This window comes from Brachyhypopomus gauderio, chromosome 13, assembly GCF_052324685.1.
Source record: "Brachyhypopomus gauderio isolate BG-103 chromosome 13, BGAUD_0.2, whole genome shotgun sequence".
NCBI lineage: Eukaryota > Metazoa > Chordata > Actinopteri > Gymnotiformes > Hypopomidae > Brachyhypopomus > Brachyhypopomus gauderio.
In genome coordinates this window covers 3,222,885-3,249,565 of record NC_135223.1, presented here as the reverse complement: position 1 = coordinate 3,249,565, position 26,681 = coordinate 3,222,885, and the positions used below count along the sequence as shown (strand labels likewise).

The 26,681-nt window shown below is 44.0% G+C and overlaps 1 protein-coding gene across 4 annotated transcripts in view; it reads right to left on the bottom strand.

The window, feature by feature from the left end:
* The window catches only part of sntg1 (syntrophin, gamma 1), a 52,438-nt gene extending 25,980 nt beyond the window's left edge, over window positions 1–26,458 (bottom strand). For 2 of the 4 annotated variants that reach the window (XR_013120609.1, XM_076970787.1), the window contains exons 1-15: window positions 25,808–26,458; window positions 17,824–17,980; window positions 12,417–12,468; window positions 10,688–10,822; window positions 9,816–9,872; window positions 9,549–9,606; window positions 9,412–9,455; window positions 9,241–9,282; window positions 8,989–9,091; window positions 8,753–8,835; window positions 7,518–7,648; window positions 6,886–7,015; window positions 4,567–4,605; window positions 3,242–3,358; window positions 306–377 (exon numbers count right to left, since the gene is read on the bottom strand). Coding sequence is in view for 3 of the 4 variants with exons in the window: in XM_076970787.1 (XP_076826902.1) it covers window positions 306–377; window positions 3,242–3,358; window positions 4,567–4,605; window positions 6,886–7,015; window positions 7,518–7,648; window positions 8,753–8,835; window positions 8,989–9,091; window positions 9,241–9,282; window positions 9,412–9,455; window positions 9,549–9,606; window positions 9,816–9,872; window positions 10,688–10,822; window positions 12,417–12,443 (1,038 nt within the window). In the remaining variant the exon portion in view is untranslated. Of the gene's footprint in view, window positions 1–305; window positions 378–3,241; window positions 3,359–4,566; window positions 4,606–6,885; window positions 7,016–7,517; window positions 7,649–8,752; window positions 8,836–8,988; window positions 9,092–9,240; window positions 9,283–9,411; window positions 9,456–9,548; window positions 9,607–9,815; window positions 9,873–10,687; window positions 10,823–12,416; window positions 12,469–17,823; window positions 17,981–22,417; window positions 22,590–25,807 lie in introns of those variants that run through there. The other 2 variants (XM_076970788.1, XM_076970789.1) reach the window with 2 other exon arrangements.
* Window positions 26,459–26,681: the final 223 nt, after the last annotated feature.

The following is a 26,681-nucleotide window of genomic DNA, read 5'->3' as shown; positions in this document are numbered from 1 at the left end:
GGGCATTAGACACATGGGCTGATCAAATATCCTTTCCCACGTGATCTCGATGCTGTTTGCAAAGAAACATGGTGGTGGTAGCATCATGGTTTGGCCCTGTTTTGGTTTATGACAACAGCCGTTTATAAAAAAAAATATTTGAAGGAGCAAAGTCAAAACAAATGTCACTCTATATCAGGGGTATTTTCAATGTCATGGCATTACATTACCAATGTACAAAATCAAATCAAATCTAAGCTTCAGGCATATAAAACATGCAATGCACTGTTCCATTAGTAAACATGCAGAATTATTTGTGGTTTTACCTTGAGGATCTTGAACATAAGCTCATAGACAGTTGAACTTTGTTCTGCTCGGGTCCAGTCCCACGTCGTTACCTAGAACATTTCAAAATACCCGCTTAGCTGCCAACAGTCATGCTGGACAGATTTAGAAGTTCCTACATTTCTGCACTAACATGACCCAAATCATTAGATCTTCAGACAAGTCCAAAAATGTAGATGAACATGTAAAGAGAAGCAAATGAAACAAATGAGTCAAAATTATTATGTTTGGTCATTAATTGCTGATGAAAATCCAATATTACATATATGAATGGGAGAAGGATCCTTTGTAGGATCTTGTCACACAACAGATGAATCCCAGATGCTTGCAGATACGAAGAGACAAAACAGGTTAATTAACACAGATGAAATCCAAAGATACAACAACAGGTCAATATCCAGAGCGGGCAAAAACAAAACAGTCGTAGAGGCTAAAACAAGAAAACGGTGTGTTTTGTCTCAATTGTGCTCTCTGGTTCGTTTGCCTTTACTGACTGCTCTTTGTTTATTGATGCCTCAGAGACAGAAGCAGGTCTGTAAGACAACAGAACCACTGAGTATGTCGATACTTCCCAAAGCGTTGAATGAACATCGACAGTCTAAACAGGCAAATGGAATTAGAAACGGGGGAGCGCTCAATGAGAGGAGACAGGGCGCAGGAGCTGCGACATGATTGGACGAGCTGGAAGGAGTGACAGTGGGTGACTATGGGAAATGGAGTCAGGGCAGGGAGGGTGACAGATCTTAGAGGTTACATACTCACATACCACTCACAGCTATATCATTTTAGATTTATTTCTTCATTAAATATACTTTTAGGGCTTGTGTGAAAATGTTTAATGCAGACATATAGAACATTTTAAAGGCTTCACAATCTCTAAAGTAGCACTGTAGATCGATGGTTCCTGATCCAGTCATTGGGGACTTACAAATTACCGTTTTATTCCAGGTACCAACACACCTCAACTAAGAAATTCGGAACATCCAGTACATGGTAGAGTTGTACTGGGAACCAGTATAGACCAACAACATGGACCATCTGTGGACCCCACTGCACCTGTAGTTCACCACCCTGCTTTCACACACCAACTTCAGCTTACGAAGGCTCGTTACTGGGCTGCTGCTGAGTTGGGTGTAGCTGATGGAGGGAGAGCAGTAAAATGTTGGAGGGCGGTGTGGCACTCCAAGGCCAGGGTTGACAAACAATGCCTTGAACTGTTTCAAGGGTCCAGCTACACCTGAGAAATGCTTTATACAGGCCCCTGTCTAGAAACGAGGTCGTACGATTCTCACTGACTGTGCAGCCTGGGGGTAAATATAGGACCCACAGGGAGAGGAAGAGAGAAGAGACTATAAAAAAATGCTGTGAGTCATACTAAGGTGGTCAGTGAAAAATAAATAAAGAAACAAACAGAGCATGAAAGGCGATTCTCGGGGCATGTAAGCATATTTACTTCTGACCAACTCTGACAACATTTCTCTCCAATATTGGACATCAGTCATGGTGTAATGGCTACAAATTTAACATTCCACATACGGCAACATAGTTGATATTGCGCAGAGTGTCTTTTGGGATTTAAAAAGATCAGAAGAAACGAGGGGAATGTATGTGCATCAGATTCGTAGAGATGCGGCTCATAAGGAGGTTTGGTAAAGACCTTGGATCGTTAACTGATGGTTACACATGTTTAATGTTGACTCTAGGACATCGGCATGAACATTTCAGCTTTTAAGCCTTCAAAGGATTAAGACCTGAAATGTTTGCATTGATGTCCTAGAGCAGGTATCAACAAATGGCGGACCGTGGTCCGGATCCGGACCCGAACGCCGTCCTGTCCGGACCCAATCACATTCCTGATTAACTGGATACGGACCCAAATGCCCAAAAAATTTTAACGGGAGACTATATTTTAAACCGGAGAATTTATTTTACCCATTTGAGTGTTACGTCCCCCCCCCCCAAACCCCCCCACCCCCCCCCCCCCCCCGCTCCACAACTTTCGTGTTCGCCACTGCGGACCCGGACCTAAGGTCTGAACTATCTGCCAAAAATGGACCGCGGAAAGATTTAATTGATTACCCCTGTCCTAGAGTCTACGATAAATATGTGTATATTACAACTGTCCGTGTGCTTTCACAGTCTGGGAAGAGTCCGGTTGTATTTCGGTTTCGTCTTTGTGCCAGTGTTTAGTGAAATGGCTTTGTTAATACTCTTTGATCTCTCACCCACTACAAAATTAAATTGAGTGCATGCCTCTTGAAGACAAAAGGTAATGCATTTGCTATTTTGTTCAGTTTTTGGCCCTCGCTGTGATTTCCAGAACTTCACTTTCATCTGAAACCTCTGCCTTTATTAATGTTATCCTCCAAATTATCTCACTGGATTATGGGCCGTGTCTTTTAAAGGTAATTGCTGATTGTGTATTGAGATTAAAGTTGATTAAATGGAGGCCCAACAGATAAAAATATGAAATTGGGTTACATGCTGTTAGTCTTCCTCCATAGCAACAACACAAAGTGCTGAAAAGACTGCGTGCTCACAAATAGAGTGCAGAGATAAATATCTGTGAAGCAATAAGAAACACATTAACCACGATCACCAGTGAGAAGATTTTTCTCCCCAAAGGCAATTTAAGCTGCTATTGAGACAATTATGTTATGATAATAAAAACAAAAGGATGGTTGGAATAAGTGAACTGAATGGGAGACGGTAGCACTCCTGGATTATAGAAAGAACTCTGAAACCACACAGAACCGTTCCTGGACGACCCACGGGTCGGGCAGGTCCGTGGGCACAACTTTGAACTAGAGAATGAGGTGAACAGCTTGCATGACTGCGCTCCCTGCTACAACGCAATGAACTAGTGTGGTAGTGTTGAAATACTGCCACCGACCACAGTCCTAGCAGAAGTACTCACCGGAGGGGCTGAAAACTTGAACAGAGACGACCCTCTCAAGGCAAGGAACCTTGGTGTGTACATCCGATCCTGCACGGAGTCAAGTTCCCTTTCATCCACCCAGCCCATATAAATGATCTGAAAAAAGAGAAATCACTTACATTTACACACTTCTATATTAATCTCTAATGTCCCTTACACTAGACACCATGGACACTTAGATCAGTAAGGACTAGAATATATAGATAAATGGAGGAAACATTACTAGGCAAACCACTGCAAACTCAATGGGGATATGTCAATATGTACTAGTGTTGCCAATTCAGTTTGCCAAAAAATACTATGCTGCAAAGTCAAAAGGTTTTTTTTTTATGGTTCTGATCTGGAGTTTATTGGTTGTTGCAGTTTTACAGCAGCGGTCTCTGGTTCGACCGAGTCACACCGTGCCGTCTCTGCACGAACGCACACCTCCAGACTCCAGTGGCTTCGATCTGCGGATGTACTACGTACTGGTATGATGAGCAACACCAGCAGGTCCAGTGCCACCCCGGATTACACTGGACTACGACAACCACTGATGTCAGAAACACCGCGACCTGTTGCCAATCCCATGCAGCGTCATGCGGTGTGTTGTGAGCGTCGCACCGCACCTCCGTGCTTCACCTCAGCCGCGAGACATTCTCGAGATTCCCCATCAAACAAAACACCAAATCATCGCATCACAGCAAAACGCCTCCAGCAGAAGCTTAGTGAGACAGTTTGCGACTTTCACAAAACACTTGTTTTCACAGCTGTGACAGACTGGTATTCACAAGACGGGGGAAAGTCTACAGTAACAGAGCTTTCTTCTTAAACTAGATCCAAGTGACAAAAAAAAAAAGATTGTAGATTTGTAGTGGTTGTCAATGAGCTCTCAAAAGCATTGCCTCAGTCTGTGTGAGATCTGATCACAATTACAGCCAGAGCGTATGTTGACGATGTCATCTTTGACGGCGATGTCAGGAGAATGTGAGAGGCTTGCTCTATTAGCTCCAACTTTGGCTTGCGTTTGTCACACATTACCAAGGCAGGATGCTGAGGTGTCGGACCGCATTCATTGTAATACGTGCAGAATCGCCACGTTTACCTTTATGATTTCTCACAAGGAAAGATTATATTTGTTCCTGTTTACTTTGAGGCAGCTCGTTTACAAGGTTCGCATCTTCCATTAAGCTGAATGGGAAACCATATCTAAAGGTTTATTAAAGGACTTTACAAAAATCGCAAAACTAGTGCTGTGATGTGAGATGAAGGTGCTTCGCTTTGGAATCGAGGGCGGCAGACGCTTTTCTCGGTCGTTAAATCACCTGCTGATTTACGGGGAAATTTCTGTTGATCTTCTTCACCTGCAACAGAGAGCGTTCGGTTTTCAGCACCGCGTCTTCAAGGCACAGACGTTTGCATCGCACACCGAGACAGCAGTTCTACACAGCACGTAGGCAAATATCAGAGAATAAAGGTTCTTTCATCTTTAAAAGTTGGTGACAGTTTAAACGTATAATGAGGAATGTTCGAAGACAAGCTGTAGAAGTTCATGTCGTATTATTTTTTCGTGATTTTTTTTATCTCTGAGTTTTCACATTACCTTCCTGTATAATGCAGGGGCTCCATTGTGACATACTGCACCGTCGCCTATCTAATAATGCTTTATAGTTTGACAGAATTACCACCATCGCATTAACACACCACATGTGCACTGGTTCTGCAGTTGTTGTGGACCATGTCCAGTCTGTGAAGACTCACTGAATTTAGGCCTTGTTATGCCACATTTCTGACTGGATGCCATGATTTCGGACTGATAAACAGTTCAGCTTGACGCTTCCCGTCTGATGAACTCTAAATGGCTAAAAGCAGAGAGCACCTGAGATCTCAGCCGTCAGCTGGAGTTAAACAGGGAAGCCAAGGCCAGCTGTGGCGGCCATGATGAGTCAGCGGGTAGCCAACACTGGCTTTTGCGAAATGACCTTTGCAACGCCTCCCCAATTATCTGGATAACAGCCTTTCGCCAAGCCAGAATATCCCCATGGGCTTGTGTAGGTCACAGGCACTCTCGCTCTTTCTTTAATCATCCTCAACACTTTAGATCTTCCTCTCCTTTATTACCCCAATCACTCACTACCATTTCAGAAATGGCTCAGACATCTTTGTTTGAATTTCTGTTTTTTTTTCTCCTGGATGTCTTGATCAGCCAGTGAGTTTACTCTGAGTATATATGTACTGTGTGGGCAACGCTGTAACTCGACTCCCAAGACTTATTCATCATGCCTGAAAAGTCCCTTGCAGGAGTACAAGACACTGAAAACAGAATAGCAGGTAGAAAATCAGAAGCCTCTGTACCAAAAAACAAAATCAGATTTATAAAATATTTATAATATTTCTGTCCATCAGTGTTTGGGCCTGGTGTTCTGCCCATTTTAAGGTTTTTGTGAAATTTAACACAACTCATCAGCTAATGACTGACTTCATGGGTTGGGTCAGGAATATTAAAACAAGAAAAACAATATGATGTAGTGTCCACAGGAACTGCAATGCATACCACTAATACAAACCCGTGAAGATTAATTGTGCTTCAATAGATTAGAGATGTAATTAGTCATATTATTCTAAATTACACGAAGGCTTTGGCCTCTGTAATTAGTTAAATGCAAAAAGCACTAGGTAATGTGTCACGGGAGAACCAATCGTTTCTAGTGACAAAAAGCCCTGACGAGTGCCGGACTGAAACGTGAATTTTCAACGTGTGACCTTTGACTGTGCTGTCAGTTCTCAGAACCCTGCCGCGTTTTGGCAAATCACCTGCGTCGTGTCCTCTGATGCATCACGGCCCTTTCTGAGGGTCAAAGTTTGAATATGTAGCAACAAATCTTTTCTCAGAGTCATGTAGTCTCAAGCCGCACATCACTAAGTGTGATATCTCCCATGTGTGAGACAGTTCTCCTGAATCCCGCTCGGTATCTTCTGGGAAGCACGTTGGCTTTTAATTAACATGCCGCTCCATGCTACGGCAAATACATAATGCATGCGCTTGAAAAACAGAACATCTCCAGACTGGGACTCTACACGGTGAGGAAACTGGGTCCACAAGAGTCTGGTTCTGCACATCCCACGTTAAGATCTAAATGTAAGCACACATTTGCCTAGTCCAAGTCACACCAGGCAGACCCAACAAAAGTGGTTCTGATTCCCTTTAACGTTAACTTTAACGTGATGCTTTTTCGCAGGTTCCTGTTGTTTGCCAAATTAGGACCAAACAACTGACAAAATACCTTGATTAATGTCCTTTGTTATTGCTGAAGCAAGCTTTTTATTATTTAAATTTAAATAATACATGAGGCAATTTTCATAATACAAAGATTCACAAAGTACTAAAGAATAATTTCCTAGATGCTTGGGAGTTTCTGGACTTTTCAGGCATTATGAAATTATGTAAATCAACATAAGGAACGCTAGTTCTTTTCTTAAATCAGGTTATGAAAAAATATCTCCTATAAATTTCACAGAAGTCTGAGTCAATTGGAGTCTCAGAGTCAATTCAGTTCTCATATTCAGTTCTCATGTTAATTGTCCTTCAGGTTTAGCCTGAAACATGTTTCTCTTTTATGATTTACCACTTAAAATATACTCACATTGTGCTTTGTAAGGGCAGATATATTGGATGATATTGCTTGGAGCCAGTCAGTGCATTCTTCCACACTGGGGCACTGAATTACCCCACTGCAAACCCCATCCACAGCAATGACTTGAAAGGCATTTTGTCTTGGGAGACAAAAATACAGACACTCATACGAATTCTAAACGAACACAAATGAGATCATTTACCATGTTTAATTCTGCGTTACAGTCTACTTTGAATAAAAATTCTAATTTAAGCATTTTCAATTAACTTTTTTTATTTGACCATGAAGATTTAATTCTACAAGCCTTATGTTTTGTTGGCTTGATCAAGAAAATTAAAAAATGCCTTTGGCTTCAAAGGTGTTTTATTATTGAATTCAAATGAAAGTGTCAAGTCCCTTTATTATACAAAATCAAGCAAAACACTTGAAGTACTATGATGTGATGAGACTGTTCAGTTTGTATTGAGCTTCCAAACTGATGTTAAGTTGGTGCTGTGGGAAAACAATGAAAATCCAATTCAATTGGTATCCAAGACTACATCAAAGCCCTCCTGAGTTTATCAGGCAGACCTGCTGCCAATCGCTGTCAGCACGAGGAAGGCAGGGCGCCTCCAGTGGGTTTACGCCTGCGGGCGTCTCACCTGCAGACGTCGGAGCCGGGAAGATGGTGTGAGAGCCGGGCGTGGAGGAGGGGGATCAGCCGCAGGTCCACCCACCGCTTCTCCCAGCGCAGGGCCGGGGACGCTGGCCACGAGGAGCAGGACAGGCTGTCCTGGGGGAGGCAAACGCACACGTCAGGGTCAGGGGTCAGGGTCCGTTGGCCACCAACATTGCCAAAACACCACGGTTCTGGGGCCTCTACGCTTCAACACAATACTGGGGCCTCTACACTTCAACACGGCACTGGGGCCTCTACGCTTCAACACGGCACTGGGGCCTCTACGCTTCAACACGGTACTGGGGCCTCTACGCTTCAACACGGTACTGGGGCCTCTACGCTTCAACACGGTACTGGGGCCTCTACGTTTCAACATGGTACTGGGGCCTCTACGTTTCAACATGGTACTGGGGCCTCTACGCTTCAACACGGCTCTGGGGCCTCTACGCTTCAACACGGCACTGGGGCCTCTACGCTTCAACACGGCACTGGGGCCTCTACGCTTCAACACGGTACTGGGGCCTCTACGCTTCAACACGGTACTGGGGCCTCTACGCTTCAACACGGTACTGGGGCCTCTACGCTTCAACACGGCACTGGGGCCTCTACGCTTCAACACGGCACTGGGGCCTCTACGCTTCAACACGGCACTGGGGCCTCTACGCTTCAACACGGTACTGGGGCCTCTACGCTTCAACACGGTACTGGGGCAACATGTCCTCCCTTGCACCAAGTGTGTTAGGGCAGTAAAACCTGCAGTACTGAAGCACTCCAAGAACGCCGCTGTGTCAAATATGCACTTGGTGGGTCTAAGAGAGATGATTCCTAACATGGAATCAAAGGTAAGGGGCTCCATGTCACTATATGTTCTGAAAACTAATAAATATATCTAGATTTTAATCTCCTTTGGGCTTTTATCTTAAGATTTATTTCAGTTCTTCTTCTTCAAGTCGTCTGCTCATGTACCCTATGTCTTACTAGGCTGTGGTGAGATGTCTCTTTCAAGACACATTTGTAAAACAGTTCCTTGTATAAATCCTCCTGTGCTGCAACAAACGTTTGTTAAGTGGCCCGTAAAACATCCCCGGCCCCTCAGAAGAGCCTCTCACCTTACAAATCAAAATCACAACAGCAAACAGACAGTTCTCATAAGCAGCCAGACCTTACCCGCTGATCAGAGTTCTAAATGCTACATGTTACCTCAATGACGTTACGCACCGTGTTGTTTGGGTGATAATTAAGATGTAAACCACTGTCACATAACGGAGATGAAGTCCCACTGCTCTGGTCACTTGGAACACCTGATGGACGAACACACATCACACAATGGGTCAATCGCGCCAGGTTCAGAACTTCACAGTTCTCATCAATGTGCTATTTTGCCAGAATGTCCTCTAGTTTTGCGTTTCGCAGTCTCCTGGCCGCAAGAAGGCTGTGTGGAAATGTCCACGCACACATGCAGTCCTCAGACAGTGGCAGTTTCAGGAAGGATGGCGTCCTCTTCAGGAACGACACCATGAGGGTTACTTCCTCCCCTGCGTTGCGTAGAACCTGAACCTGGAGGAGGAAGTCCTGTCAGTATTCACACTTATATCAGTAGTTATATTCATATCAGAACACTTTTAACCCTTAAACCTTCTGGACATCATTTGTAAAGTTCAAATGTTTCCATGTTGTTTGTTTGTTTGTTTTTTGGTAACACGTACCACTTCTTCATGGCGATAACTCCTCACATTGATCCCGTTTATCTAGAGGCAACATTACAGTAGTTATAGCAGACTAGTGTAGAATGACTCCGTGTTCCTGTTCCCCCCGTACAGGCTGAAATATTAGAACAATGATATATTAGAGACGGTGACTGACAGGACAGTCCTCACCTGGAGAATCCCGTCTCCTATGAAGAGGAGACCAGAGAGTTCGGCTGTGGGAAGAAGACAGCACACACAGCAATGAGATGCAGGACACGGAGACGTGGACAAACACACCGACAGCAGACAGAGGAGGACACACTTACCCTTTTGTTCTTTCGATATTTTCGATATCACAACAGGGATCTTGTGTTCCGCACCGCCCTATGAAAATTGAAAATAGATGTTGGATGAAATCCAACATGGGCATGGGCATACATGGGCATGTTCACACACCGATGTGTGTGTGAGCGTGTGTGTGTGTGTGTGTGTGTGTGTGTGTGTGTGTGTGTGTGTGTGTGAGAACTTGTTTATAATGAATTTCTGGAGCCAGACTGTGCTCTGGTAGTAGCATTACCATGCAGACAAATTACCTTGATGCTCAAGCCAAACCCCCCTATTGTCTGTCTGCGTATCGTTACAGTTCTTTCCTATAAAAGAGTAACAAGTTATTTTTAGGATACAGGAGATTTACCCCCTTGTCAGCGATGCCATTACAGGATGGATACCTTAGGTTTATGAGGCTTTTGAGAATTTGTTGATATTAAGAGAATGTGAATGATTTGATTTACACCATTGGGTATGAAAGATTTACACCCCTTTCAAGGACGCCATCACAGGCTAGAAGCCATAAGCTTATAATGCTTTTGAGAATTTGCTCACATTAACCGATTATATCATTCACATTTACGTAGTGTGGCTTAATTGTAAGATCTATATTAATTGTAATGTGTATTACTATATTACTGCATTGGTCAATGCATTATGGTATCACCGAGAAGTCAAAGGGTTTTAAGAAAAATCTAAATGTAATACAAATGCTGGGACATAATCCACCATTTTAAAATGGCAGGAGGCTTTTAGACAGCGCACCAATGATCAGATGCTATTAAAAGATCACCATTGTAAATAACCACTAAACATATGTTTATTTATGCCTTGTTTGTTTTCTCTACCATATAAAGTTCAATACATTTCACAGTCATACATTCTAAAATACAATTACAAATATCCGTATTCTTATCTTGGGTTGGACACCCAAGAGTGTCTCAGCGTGGACAAAGGTGAGACGCCTTATTTTTAGGTCAAGCCAGCAGGTGTCATGTAGAACACGTGACGCATGTCAAACATATTTAGAATCTCCGTATCATGAAAATGAACCTGATTCACATGATGAAGTTCAGGAGAACTTCAGGAGAGCGTTTGTGGTGAGAAGAGATGGCCCTAGACCTGTGATGAAACCTACGCTCGAGTAGAACGGTTCTCCAGACACGCAAAGGACGTCTTGCTCTTGTATGGTCAGGATGTCTCTGGCCAGGTGGAGTCGGATATTGAACGGTTCCTCATGATCGTCCTGCAGCAGATAAACCCCCGTCTTTGTCTGCAAGCGATCAGGACAAGCAGACGCATGTAAGATTTTACAACAACAAGCTAATTATCCATGAAATGGAAAGTGGCACAACTTCGAGACTTTTCAAAGTGAAGAGATCTGTTTTAAAAGTCTCTCAATTTCTGCTACCTCGGCTTTATATCTCTCGATTAAAGAATGATTTGATTCAAGTAGACCACTTGAATAACATGCCTTAAAAGTGCCTGAAATCATATTTAACTAAATTTAAAATGTATCGTAGTAATTCCTCATACTTACAGCCTTGCACATGAATATAAATCAGTCAATTAGTCAGATATAGTTTCAGTTTCTCTGAACTGATTACAAATGAGTCTATAAAATTAAGAGTTAAAACTAGGCCTGTACAAATTGAAGGTATTATTTTGCACAAACATATTGTAAATCTTGTAAAGCGTTTTAGCAGGTCTTTGCTTGATCACTGCAATACTTTTCAAAGACAACGTTGAAATGCTAGCAGTTATTGCTCAGTGTTAAGTCCTGCTATAACTTGCTATAACTATAGAGTGACAAATAAATTTGGGGCAAAGTATTACCTGTGACAGTAATGACAAAAATATAACCAATCAAGTTTCCTTTTCTAATATAATTTGGATGATGCTTTTGCAGTATAAACAAGCCCAACAGACTTGAATACTTGTCCCAAACTACACCAACAGTTCACGTATTTTGACATGGAATATTAATTATGATAACATATTAATTCACTATTGTGATGAGAGCAACATGAAATTGGTTCAGGCATGTACCAATTGCTCTCTGTAGCCATGGGTTTTTATGAAGGTGGTGCCGTGACCCCCACTGTGGAAGGTCTCCAAGCACATCACTCTCACATCACATTTGAATTTTTACAGGATTCCGACGATTGTGTGTCAAAATTATTCGGGTTCCCCTAAAAGCCGTCAAAGCGACGTTGTGTTTGCACGGAGATTCAGAAAGACGCGGCAACTGAGTGAGAAGTGTGCAGGCCGCGGAAGACGCTACAAAAGAAGGATGACTACACTGGAAGGGATGAATGAATCGATCAATCAAACGAAGGACTGAAGGGATGAATGAAGAAACAAATAAACACATTGGAACAAACATCTGCTCCTCTGTGTTCTCCAGTAATCTGACAAGCTTTAGATTTGGAGTCCATGCCACGTCTTCTGAGGCAGGCTGAGAGGAAATTACCTCCACCACTCCCACCTTGGCACTGATTGGTGCTGGAGCATCTGCTCGTGGGGAGTGTGTAAAGGAGATCTATTCTGTCATTAGGAGTCCCCAGATGAGTGTACAACAGGACAAGTCGTGCAGAGACTAGATGGTGAGGAGTTTTAAGGACTCTTGTCCGTTGAAGGGGACGGCTACACTCTTCGATGACCTGACATTCGATCACACAAAACACAAGGCGATGAGACTTGCTTGATTTATTGTGGGTCCCTATAGAATATTCACAAGGTTTTTCTTGTGCAGTTCCTGAAAAATACATTTCTTTAGAATTATTATTATTACTATTATTCAGCCTGCCTCAAGAACATGTGGCCACATTTTGACATTGAATATGAAAAAAGGCAATAGCACTCACTTCTTCATTTGAAGTCTTGAAATCCATGTGCTAATGTCAGGGGGAATATGTCCTTAGGAAAACACAACAGAGTTCTTACATTAAGAAAGCAAGTAGCCCGCTGTCATGCATGGTGGGAAATATAAAGGCATTTTAAAGCATTTCTGTCCTGCTGGGATTTCAGTCTTGATCTCAGCAGCCCTGAAGGAGGAGGTTCATGGGAGATCTCAGAGCAGCGAAACTGCAGATTTAAGCGGTCTCAGATTAGATTCCAGAAGTCTCTAGAATGCCAGTTGGCATCATTATTGACAAACGCATTCTTCAAAAGGATGTTTTATCACTTAATGGAGGACACTGTAGTTCTACAAGAGGCCACCTCCTCAAAAATGCTACATTAATATTATGTTTTCATGACATTGCTTGTTACCTGTCTAATACTTACAAATAAATAATAAAAAAGATGCAATTTTGCGACTGTGTAGCAGATGGTTTAATTAGTACTACAGTGAAGTATATTATTTAATTTATTCATAAATTCAATTGAGCAATTTACTCAATTTAAATGACAAAATGTCTAGCAGATTCATCTATCAATTTATTAAAATGATCTAGATTTATCTCTTCTCCAGTCAACTCCGCTTTTCACATCTGACATTAGCCGGGGTTATTAGCACCTGTAAGTGTTTTATTTAGCAGAGGAACACACATTATATGTGGTGCACAACTTCGACTGCAGTACGATAATGAGAAAGAGATTCAGTGTTAGTTCAGCATAGCACCATCTCACTCGGTTTGGCTTCCACGGCGTCTCAATCCCACCCCAGCATTCTTCATTTCAGACAGGCAGACACTTGTAATCACGAGGGGACACTTTTCATCCTGGTGTCTACATATGCAGCCAGAACTTCTAGCACTGTAAAGGAACTGCTGTCGAACTCCCATAGTGACGTGCGTGACATATACGAGCTGGTAGCTCACAGCGGAGCTCGCGCTACATTTCCTGTGATTTAGATCTCTGTATCTATCGCAACGCTGTGAATCAAAATCTCAGTCTGTACCAATACAGTCACACTGCAGGCTGTGGGCCAATCAGAGGCCCTAGACATGGGCATGGTGAGGACTCCCAGAATGCTGTGCTCCTCTCCGCAGGTTTATTTAGTTAATAATTTATGTTTCGATGTTGTTAAAAGTAGTGATTTGTGTGTATATGTTCAGTTTAGTTCTGTTATGTCTTTTATGGTTAAAATAGTGGTTAAGAGCATGTCTGCCATCTTTGTTGTACGTTTGTCTGTTGGCCACCCTCCCTCATATTAGTTTTACCCTTTTTCCACTTGTTACTGTGCACACCCGTATAAACAGTGTGTTCAGAAATTGGTCTCTGAAGTAGCATGTTGCTGCTAAGTATGTGAGGTGATCAACTGATGAACTTAGTGGTGGTAAAGACAGTGGGGCCACGAGACGGAGAACTCGGCCTTGGCACCGGTGAGCAGCACGGTGCTACAAGGTGGAGGAGCGTGAGGAACAGGCAACTTGCCGAGCAGTGATTAGTGTGTTGGTGGATGATGGAGATGAGCAGGGTGGGGTGGAGCAGCCTCCAGTAAGGACAAACCACCATCAACACTACGGCCAGGACGACGCTGCAGACTCGGGGTCAACAGTAGCGCAGATGGTGAAACGTCTCGCCGCCCTGGTTCGACCCAGACTCCAAAATCCAGCCAGTGCTGGAGAAGCCCGACACGGCACCAGTGCTGGTTGGCGGATCCCGGTGGGCTGCTGCCAGCAGCGAGTGAGGAGGAGTTTTGATGGACACTGGAGGCGGAGCAAGAGCTGTGGCAGCAGGGTGGGCCGGCCTTAATAAGAGCAGAAATAGCAGCAGCGGGAGCTTGTGTGTCACAACAACAACATCTTCGCGGCCATGGGGAAAGGACGATTAAGTGCAGCACATCGTTAACGTTGACACGTTAACGACACCGCGCTGATTCAGCTCCGAAGCGAAAGAGGCTGCAGAGCAGAAAGCGAGAGAGAGAGATGACTGCTGCAGGAATCGAGCCAGCAAACAGCCTCCGGGCAGCGCCGGTGGAACCGGCAAAAAGAAAACGATAGTGGACCGCAGTCCGACTAGTATCCGCGCCCGTTCACCCACATCTTAGATTAGCTCGCTGGGTCAGGGTGGTTCAAGTCGCTGGATCTGCAGAGCAGGTACTGGCAAGTAGCAGTCAGCCCAGACGCCAAGGAAAAGATGGAAAAGCCGCCGTTCTCTGGCAGTGTCTGTCAGACTGTGTAATGCATGAGCCACATTCCAGTGTTTAATGGAGTGAGTGCTCACCGGCATCCCCAGGTGCTGGTGCAATTTCCTCCTGGAAGTCGTACTGGTCTGTGCTCCCAGAATTGATGACCGCCCAGAGTCAGCAAATGTCCGGCTGTGTCCAAATACAAAGGAGCACAAGCTCCTTCGGTGGCACGCGAGCGTCCCACGAGCGTCCCACGAGCGTCCCGGGTCACATTTGAGCAGAGCCGGAGCAGGAGCCGTTTCAGGTGGATGAGGAGTGATAGCGGGCCACAGCGGGCAGCTGCGGAGATTTCTGGACTTCACGGTGCTTGAACTTCACTTGTATCATGGGTTTGTTGATGGAGCCACACCACAGCACCAGCTCACAGGACCGGGGAGAGTGTTGGGTCAGTGGAACCAGCAGGGTGAACGTGTGCTTTCTGTGCTTGGCTGTGTCTCACAATCTCCAAGGTGGACGCACGGCAGCTGAGAAGAGCACGACGCTGCCACCGTTAGCCCCAGCCACACCGGGCTCGGCGCCGTCAGCTGGGAGTAACTGCTCCGTGCCCGGGAGGAGGAGTATGGGGGAGATCTCTCAGCACCAGTCGGGCCAGTTGGGCTCCAGCTGCACTCTGGGCTGCTTCACCACATGGAGCAGGACCGGGTGCCTGGGCATCATGGGGCAGTTGTTGATGCCACGCAGACCGAGGGACGTCATCCTGTGTGTGGCTCACGGGGACTTAGGAGGACGGCGTGTATGAAGCAGGGTGTGCCGGCACATCTGAACGCGTTCAGGCGGGTCGGGTCGTCAGGATGGCACAACCTTGAGTGGTCTGTGCAGTAATGGTAGCACTAAGGTAGGGGTGTTGTCAGGCTGTGGGCTAGTCAGGGAAAGTGGAGCAGGGCCCAGCAGGAACTCCCATAATGCCTCTCTCAGGTTTATTTAGTGAATGTTATGAGATGTGTGTTTTAAATGTGCTGTTTTAATTTCAGTTATTAGGAGAACGTCTACCATGTTTGTGATGTGTTTTTCTTTTGATTATCCTTCTCATGTTTTCCACGTCTCCTTGTTTTTTTCCTTTACTGAATAAACAGCACATTCATTTTGAATGACGCGCGCACACACACACAAACACACACACATCATATACATCACAAATCATAAAGTGAACTGGCAGTCTTACAAAGCCTGCTGCTAATAAGGCATTGTATTGAAGGGCTTCATGTAATGTAAATACAGTACTCTGGCCAATACCACATTATGCGGTAAAACACCGCAGAAAATTACACACACAGCAAAATATCCAAGGGCTGTGCGTTGTGAAGACAAGGTCGGATCCACGTTACACAGCAGCAGTGGCGTTCATTATAACCTCACTAACATCACTAACCCAGGCACTACAACCGCACCACTGACACCGATTGTACCCGAAGCTGAAATGATCCAGTTTTGTACAACTACCACAGTAAGCAATAAATATGCAGAAATTCACTGGCAATGCGTGGTATGCCAATTTCATAAATTCTGTTTTACAATGAATCTCCATCTGCCTTCCTGTCACATCAATGACTTACAGGCTGTTAAATCCACTGATTTAGATACAGACATACAATATGGGAGCAACTGGAAGGGGTTTTAATTGAAAGAAGGCAAATCACTCCTTAACATTTTAGTCATATCCATAATCACCAATCTAATAAAACTACGGACATGCAGGAAAAGTGAACTACTCCTGAATGGTGTTTACTCGCTGGTCAGACACAACAGACCATAAATGCATTACACTTCAACCTCTGCATAAAGGCATCACTGACCAGTAATACTATATATTTATATATCCTGTGTGTATCACATTACTGTATCCATTCACAGCTTTATACTCTTGTAATTTGGTAATTTACAATGTGAGAATGTTTGCAATATGGGTCTGAGGACTGAAAAAAAAATCTATTTGAATCTATTTGAATAAAACATGGGCCTCCCGTGTGCTGAATTTAAACACGAACAGTCTCCCTTTAGGAACCCCAACCTATACGAATACAGCACAGCTACGTATAGCTACAAACGTATATTTGTTAAATAAAGCTGCACATGCACTTGCTAAAGCTGCATGAAGCAAAACAGTTGGAACCACCTTCTCTCCTGGAAGGTTGTTATGGAGATGTTGTGTTTTTTCTCCCCCCCAAGAGTAACTCAGGGACTCTGAATCGCTCTATCACAGAATCAGAACTGCACTTCGCTTATTCAAAGAGAGGGCGTCGAGGGGTCTGTCTGAACGACGCCGGACTTTTGTTCTCTGCTGCCGTCTGAGATGAAAAGCGAGGAGACAAGGGGCAGCGATGAGGGCTATGCACGCCAGAGGGGAATAATCTAGAGGTAATGCTCTCCTTCTCTGGAGGAGGAACAGCTGGAGATGCACTAAACAGTCAGAAAATTCATCAAACTCCATTAAATTTGCATTAAAACCTCGAACTCTGACATTTCCGTCAAAGCGGCCTATATATGCAACCATAGCTATGCATTGTGGGTTTTTTTGCTTGAAATCCATTATCTAAAATACCCAGACATGAACTCTTAAAAAACCACTTGTTTTAAATAATTGTTTTAAATAGATTTTAACCTCATCTGTAGTAAAAAGGCATCTGTCTAGAACCTTTTTAGCTCCCAGCTGCACAGTTCGCGTCTAATGAGACTGTGAGACATTATTGTCTCCGTGATGAAGAGCTGTCTCCATGCTTAGTCCCCTGCTGCGTCTGTACGGTCTGCTCGACATTTGAGCGGTGGATTTTCTCATAAGAGAAAATAAGATGCCAACGTCCGTTCTCTTATATGCATTGCTGATTTCATACAGGTATGGAGCGTGTTACATATACCTTTCCTTCATCCTCTCTGAGAAATGCATCTTAAAAAGATCCTTTTTAAATATATGCCAAAGTTAGCCAAGCCATTTGAGACCAATTTTATGAGAAAGTAGTTCACACGAATTTTAATTTTGGCATCATATCCTCAGATACTACTGCATCACTGTATTATTTCACACTCATTAAGCAAATCAGTATTATCTATGTATAATGTCTATGACCAGCTGTGTTAACGTTGAACTAAGCTATTCATGTTGGCCGTGCGCTATCTCAGCATGTTAGTTTGTAAGGTTTTACCTGCACAGAAAAAGAATCCACAGCTCCGCAAGTGTGGCGGTCAAGCCATGAGCCTAATGTGGTCTGTGGGGACCCTGGGGTACCAGCTGCTCCTCACGTTGGGGCTGCAGGTGGGACTGGCTCGGTCTGGAGGTCCCTCCACCCCGCCAACCACCAGCTGCCGAAGATACAAGAAACGCTGACTCACACCAATTCCCATCCCCTCTGACTGAAGCACCTTTTTTCGTTGCTGCAGATGTGTTCAGACAACAAAGCATACTTGCTATACCTTACAGAAAAAGCAAGCCTGCATGTTTTTTTTTCCCAATATTCCGCTAGTACACAGATACTATTTCATCACATCACCCTTTTTTTTCATTTCTGCCATCAACTACTTTCATGTTGAGATGCATCTGACCTTTATACATTTACTATGGAGTGACGAACATTTCACAGGAAATTCCAAAAGATTTCAGACAGACAGACTGCTGTGCTTGGCAACCAATTCCCATTTCTAAATCTTTTGTAAATATGTAAAGATTAAGCTACAAAGTCGTATATTCTACAGTGACCCTGTACAGAATAAGTTTATTACTGAAAACACACACAGATCGGTTCTGAGACTCTGGAATTACTATAAGGCTGTAGAACAGAGCCGCCAAAAACTTTACATCAACATACCTGAGGTAAAAAATTTACGATTTTACATTTGAATATTGAATAAAGAAAAGCAAACTCTAGTTTATGTAGCTCTTCACATGAAAAGGACCTCGGGAATGACATAAAATGTCATTTTAGAGTGCCACGTTGTTCGTCTACAGACTAAAGTACCTCGCCAGAAAGGTCAACGCAAGCAGTTCTTAAAGTGTTTTCAGAACATAGTGGAGTGATTAACCATAGAGTGAGTGAACGTGTCACGCTACTCTGAAATAAAACTCCCAGAACTCACACAGGAGGAAACGACTCCGGGCAGAATCAGTCTGGTTATCTTCTGCCCGGCTATTTCCATTCACACAGTTCTTGAATGGTAATTTGGGGCAGTCTAAAAAAATATACAAACAAACAAAAAAAAAAAACACATCAAAATGTCTATACTTCATCCCCACGGTAATCTAAATACATGTACCCCCACTCCCTGATACACACACACACAGGCACACACACACATACGGGTCATATAATTCAAAGTCCCCCTTTGCTACTGCAGTGCTATCTGTCTCACTCAGCCGCTCCCGGAGGCTCGCCTACCTGCTGGGCCTCAGCGTTTCACAACTCTTTTTAGAACAGGTGAGTGAGCACATTCCCACAAGCTGCAGGAGACCCGCATATCCTCCTGTGTGGCTTTTTCCTCGGCCAGTGATTCAGACAGAATAAATATCCTCGCTGTTTACTGCTGAGCTGTCTGGGGTCCCCACCTTTCATGGGCGAGCTGATGAGGTCTAGGAGGTTTTACACCGAGCCTCTGAACTGACACCACACTACACATTTCTGCCAGTCGGTTTAAGGCTGCTTAACCTTCTTCTCCTCCTCTATTACCTACAATGCTGCAAAGCTGCAATAATTTACGAAATCTCACAATATTTCTGTTTCCAAACTATCACAGTACGGATTCAACAATAAACATAATTAACATAAAGGAAATTAGCATAAGTGAAGTTCTGCCTAAAATAGCTGGAGCTATTCTACTTTCATTGTTCATCAACACCAGCACACACAAACGACCTCGTTGGAATTACTAGAACCCCTCGAAACAGGAGATCAAACATCGGAAAGGCTCGTTATTGATTATGTATGTGCTGCCATAAGGCACGAGTCGATTGTAAAGATATGACATCTGGTTGCCATGTTAATCTCTACTCTGGCTTGGATAATCTGGCAACAGGGCTATTTTATTTTATTTTTTTTTACTTTATAGCAGTAGGTAGGTGTTTTAAGCTACATCACACTTCCGGATGTGTTCAGTAGCCAGTGATCATGAATTGTGCATCGCCATCTGGGCGCAGTGTAATTCTGCTGTGGAAAAATAAAAAAGACAGGAAATGCCCACTCGTGATGTCTCTGATTATTTCATTCACTAGACGAAAATGGCCACGTAGCACTTGACCCCCGAACGTGAAGACCGTCTTCATCCCTCTGAGCCAGCTTGGCAAGGCTGGGCTGTGATTAGCGATTACGTTAGCATTCATCCTGCCACTGTCTACAGCCAGTGTTGACCACGCCCCTTGGCCATTTTGGCTCGATACTCTTATTTAAGTACTGGTCTCAGTCACAGTGAATTCAAATCTGCGACCTGTCTTTAGATCTGTGCAAACTGAAGTCATTTTGATGCATAAACAGCTTAAGCGTTTTGAATGTGCAGTTTTAAGAATGTCGAGCCCCTGCGATTTTAATGCCATGTTGTGTGATTTTAGAGATAAAAGCTGAAGAATGCATGAACAGAGATGTGAGGAACCCCCAGCCAAGGCCATAAGGATTACGCAAACAAGACGACATTAAAATATGGGCTTCCATCTCAAGGGTGCTCCGAGACTGGATGTACAGTGTAGTCCTTAAATACGAGTTCAGAGAGAACACGAGCGCTGCTATTCCCTCAGTGGTAGTGGTTGAGTAAACACCTTTAATCAATGTAACAGCTGTCACCACAAAATTCAGTCACCCTATTCAGTTGGTGAATTCACTATTGAAGGCCTCAGAGACTACAATAAAAGAGAACTAAACACCAGTATAACCTACAAGAAGAAAACCACCAGTAAGAACACAAGGTCAAGAGGGCCTGTGCACCTTTGCTAAATGCTAAACTCCATACCCTCACCAACTCAGCACCTTCTCCCACTCTGTAGCCATTAGTGTAATTACACAGATTACCCACTTAAAACAGGCCATCTGCTTTTTGTTTTCTTTGTCCTTGAACTCTTGAACTTTTGTTCTTGTACGGTTGTGTTATATATTTTTTAATAAAAGATAAAAAATGTTAAAAACATAGTAAAATAGTAAAAAGAGAAGTTCATTTAAAAGGCACGCTGATGTTTGCCAGAAAACACATTAGGAGGCCTACAGAGTTCCTGACAGTTCCTGTGAGGATGAGGAAGATGAAACGCTTCGGCATACAGCAGGAGAATGCCCTCAGACAAACCAGCTACGGACTTTTTCCAGGAATAAAAAAAATAACTTGATCGGCCAAAAATGAGTCACCTGACCTGAATCCACGGCTTACTCAGAGCTCCTCGAACCGTGTTCTCTCCAAGAGGTGATTGCAGTAGTTTGTAACTACTAAAGGAACAAAAGTGTGGCCCGTCGCCGCTCATCTCACTGTGGGTCATGAGGTCTGTCCCGCCACTGCAATCCTTTCACATCATTATAATGCACAGACACCCCAGCGCTCAAGGCAGGCCACCCGAATCTCCGCATTCTGTCCCTCATTAGTTAATAAATCAGAAAGGCCTGGTGGTCTGCCACACATCTAGGCTATTTAACAGCAACAAGGGAAGAGAGGAAGAGTAAATGAGAGCGGGGTGTTTATGACTCGGGGCTTGACCTGCTGTGCTGTGATGGATGGCTATTGGAGAGGAACGGCTCCGGAATACCTGGGAGGTGCCAGAGCCAATCAAACGCAACCGTCTCCCCCACCGAGGCTCATTACACCAACGAAGCCGCATAATTACTACCGCTAGCCAGGAGGACGACTCCAAACCAAGTGGCAGCGCTGCAGAGAAACGAAGGGGAGGCTCCATTCGGATTTGTTTGCCTCTTAGCCGCTAGCACCCTCGACACCTAGTGTTAAACGAGGACGCCCCATTAAAAATGGAATAAATTGAGTCGTGTTGACAAGAGACTAACTGGCACATATTAGCAGACATAATGAGAAGCAGTGAGGCTACAAACGCCGTCTTTGATGAGTATCTTTATGAATATTTATATGGACCAGATATGGTATCTTGGATGGATGTATGCTTAACGAAGTCACAGAGCAAACACTGGCAGTACCTGCCACACCAATCAAACCCATGTCTACAAAAGACCCTTACAGCACATTAATATTCTGCTTTGGGGTGATACAGACTAGAGCCAAACTGCAGCCAAGCAAATATATGAAGAGAAAGGGGATTTCCCTTAGCTAGTACAGAATTCCCAATGATCTAGTAAAGCAGTGAAATATTAAGCAAGATCTAGAAAAGCAGCCTCTAGAGCTGAAGATAAGACTAATCTTTAAGAGTCTTCACCTAATGAACAATATTAAAGCGCCAATTAATCTCTCATCCACTAATTATAACGTCAGCATTCAGAAATATGTGAAAGTTCAACGGCGGATTTAAAAACCAGTGAGAGAATCTTAAAAATAATAATTTCAAAGAAATAGGCAGCCAGTGCAGTAATGATATATGATAAATAGGTGTAAGACGCTCTCTCTCATATGTGTTAATACTCTGGCTGCAGCATCCTGTCTACTTTTGTAAATCCAGTACTAAATGCATCATAGTGGTAATAATAAAGACCCGTTTCTCAGCATCTCACAGTGGAACTCTAGTGCTAGATTTCTTAAATAAAAGAAAGATGGATTAAGATAATCAATATGGGATAAACGTGACCGTCAAATCAGACATAACACATAACATACCAATATTAGTCTTTTCCTTGCACAGCAACATTTCGTAGACCGTTTCACACTTCCGTTTGTGATTCATCGCCAGTAAAGCGCACTCGTAGCGGAGTTCAAGGCCTGTCTGGGCACACGGATCACGCAGCGGTTCACACAGCGGCGGCCTTCATCAAGAGCGGAGCACTAAGCAGTTGTGTCACACAAGTACCCAGAGGCCTCCCTGCCTGCTAGGCTGGCGGGTGGGAGGGAGACAGCTACTCCTCCCTTTCTGCTGAAACGCTGCGCAGTGCGCCCCCCCCCCGGCTGGCAGGCGACGCACAGTCCGTGTCTCAGATTGGGGCGTGACGTACCAGCGGTTTTTGGACCAGGGAAAGATGTCGCGTTTTCAAACTTCCAGCTAAAATGTCAAAGCTATTTCTTTATACATGAAAACTTGTGTGTCAGCAGGCTGTGTTGCTGTGTGCCCCCCCCCCTACATTTTGAAGAGAAAGGATTGCGTAAAGTTGCTCTGGTGCAGAAAAAAGGACAACTGACTCATTGTTCTTTATGTCATATGGTTGTGGTAAACGTTGTGATATTAAAGCCTTTTTTTTTGGAAACTAACTGGATTGAATCCTACGGTTTGGGTCCTAACCATAACTGAACTTACACAACGTTTCGGTTACATAAGCTACCCAGCCGCTCCTTCGGTTCTCTCAGAGTATAACGTGGGGTCAGGCGTTTGTGCTTTCTACGCCGTTATTCCTCGGGGTGACTGGGAGGTACAGAGTAGCACTGTGGGCCTGACGCCGTAGTCAGTGCCCAGCTGACCTCAACGCCGGTCGGAGAGCTGTGCTGTACTGGTGCCTGTCACTTCACCGTCTGGGGGGTGGGGTTGAGAGGCTGACTGGAAGTGACCCAGCACGAGAATCAGCCTCGCACACAGCGCACACAGCGCAGACAGTGCAGACAGCGCAGACAGCACGGGGCGGGCCGTCCACTTTACATCAGACGAAGGACATTGGACAGACTCTTTAGGGGACTGGTCATGGATTTCTGTAAAGGTGCTGTGTGTGAGTAATGTAATCTGTTTTCAGAAAGATAGATAACTTACACAACGGTCTGTCACTTGAACAGTGCAAGAATCTATCTATTTCTATAATTATTAAAAGAGTTGTGAATAATCACCATGATAATCTCTAAAATATTAATGAGATGCATAACATTCTGCATGACTTGGAATACATAATTAAGCAAAACTGTGGTGCTTGCTGGCTTACAGTCTGACAATACAATCAAGTGCGTTTTTGAATCTGGATTCATTTTGCACTATAATTCTGATGCGCTGATGGAAAGGTAGTATTCACCCAGTACTGTTTTGAGCTAGGGATATACACCACATTAACATGTTCAGGAAATAAACCTTCTGTGAATTCATAATCGTGCTACAAATCAAAACATTTGCCAGTCGAAGAACGGCGTCTTTAAACCCAAGTCTGGTGGGAGGGTCCTCGCGCTGTCATTACGTGAAAACCTCATTAAGAGGTAAAGGTGTGTCCCTGGTCCCTGCGCAGGAGAAGCAAACTCAGGGAGGGGGGGGGTCGTTGCTTTGAGGTGATTCACCAGTACCCAGAAATGCACGTCTCAGTTCTCCTGGGGAGAAGCTGACGGGAACTTTGCCTTCACAGTCTAATGATCTGATTATGGCGACAGCAAAAAGCAGATGCTTTCTCTCCATGGTCCACAGACCTCATCCATCTACTGTAGTGGCAGATATAGTGACAGGTGGTTCACTGACACACCACTGGCAGTGAATTTCACATGATGAAACAGAAGCCCCCAGCAAGCAAAGTACCATAGTTATGGCTACAATGGCTGACTGACATTAGTGACAAGATTAGTAAAGCGACAGTAGAAAACTGTTTAAAATATTCTAAAACCGATATAAACCGATTAATTGTTACAGCACAACTGGAGGGATCGTTCTGAGAGAGGGAAAGGGTCTGAAAAATACCACAAAAGGGGAAAGTGTGGCATGACGGAAGTCTTCTGGAGTACAGTAGCATATTCCGTTTATGCCTTCTGGGAAGACAGCTATAAAAACCTGACCTTACATACCACAGAGGTGCTACAGTCATGCATTACCGCCTAATGTAGCAGCTCGTGAAGGGACCGTCACAGCCGTCTCTGCCCTCCGTTTACTAAGATGGTAAAACCTAGAAATTACTGGGGGAGATTCCATGATGATTTTTTTTAGATCCTTCCCGTTAATCCGTTTTAAAAATTGATTGTGGATTGATAGTCGTCAAGCAAACCAGCATCAACGTGAGGCGTGAGGCTACTTTGCAGAGAAGCTCCTTGCCTTACATAGATAGAAGGCACAACATGCTAGAGTTCTGTGTGGGGGATCTTGTGTGTGTGTGTGTGTGTGTGTGTGTGTGTGTGTGTGTGTGTGTGTGTGTGTGTACATAACATACATATAACTTCTCCACTTCTCATTTCTATAAAGAAAATACTTGTATTCTTTACAAGACTTATGGGCAAGATGAACCCATCCAGAGTTTATTCAAATAAATCGGTGAGAAAAGATTTTAATCTACATTGTCTCTTGAAAGATGCTGAGTTTATGAAAGCACCAGACGACAGAATAGTTAGTTGTATTCCTGGTGCATAAATTACCCGTCTGTCGTTCAACTCAACCGCGCAGCGAGCACACAGTCGTGGCCTGTTAATTCTGAAGAAAAACTTCCATTAACCGCAGGGATTTGGCAGCCCTATTAGTCAAGCTAAACTAAAAATGATGACACGCATATCCCAGTTCAGGAGAGCACAAACTCTCCAACATCACGAAATAACAGATTTTAAATATCAGATCATGGCTGATGTTTGGTTAAATTGTGCATTATCCTTCATTAAACGGGACAGACCCATTCCACAAAGACACGTATGTATAAAGGCGAGTGTCTGGCATTTTAAGGTGTAGTTTTCGTGTTAAGGCCTATCAGAATAACGAGGTCGGTGTAGTTGTGGGCTGTGTGTATCATTTCACCTGAAATTGCTGCTACGTAAAGGTTGAGGAAGGCTATCTGACACGGCAGTCTGTCCATCACCCATTCGGTCAGCATTGAAGAGTAAAAGTGGCTTCAGCTCAGGAGCGGTTCTAAAGGCGGGCTTTGTGTAGTCTTTTCCACGAGGCTTTCAATTGGAGGTTTTACTTTTGTAATTAAATGACACCATGACTAATACGATTCTCTGGCGATACGCGTAGCCAAAATCTCTCTGCCTTCCTATAACACACATCTATGCAGTTTTTAGTACGACTATCCCTTGCAGCTTTATTAAGCTTGCAAATTGAATTTGCCCACCAATATTGCGTTAGATTCCAAATCAGCCTTACGGCAGATTTTAGACACAACTGCAAAAGCTTACCTATTCTGTTAACAGGTGGGGATTTGCTATCGGTTCCGGCCGGGCGCGTTCTTTTATCCCTCTTCAAGTCTTGATTTGAAAATTTCAGCCCATGGCATACGCTACGTTCCGGATCAAAACCGACTCAGTAGCCGCTCCGCCGCTGACTGGCAATGGATCAAGAGAATCGTCAATTTCTCTCCATCAGTACGATAAGCATGTTCCCTTGTTGTATTCCCAGGACAGGAACGGCACGTCGGCTGTCCTGTTCGCCAACATCCTCCGCAATCCACGCAGTCCACGACTCTACATGTTCTCGCCCGCTGTCGCTGTCCGCTCCATGGTGCTGGAATAATGACTGCCTGAAAATTAGAAGCGCCCCCCCCCCCCTCCTGACCGCTTCAGTGACTCATTATATTAAACGAATTCTCCCCTTCGCCCAATTGAACCAGTGTTTCGAGTGTTCAACGCCAAAAATAATGCATGCGATATATAAGCAGCATGCAGTTTATTCTTGGACGGGAGGCTCTGGACACTAGACTGAATGAGCTTGGACCTGCTCGATGCGGTAGTATGTAGTGTAGGCTGTAGTAATCACGGCTGCTTCCCGGTGCCGCTCACAGAGCGAGGACGTTTCCTGCAGTTGACGACTAACGATACACTGACGGTGTTTAATCAATCGAAGTGTTTTCTTGGGTATAATAATTAATATATGTCCTAAGACATTGAGATTGCACATTCCAGTGTAAATCATACACACAATAAACGATCTTCCTTAAGTTATATGAAATGGCGAAAATGAATAATTAAGAATAGTCAAGGAAAAGCTCATGAAAAGAAAGCATTTTTATTTTAGCGGCGTTTTGAGAAGTAAGTCGACAGTATGGTATGTCAT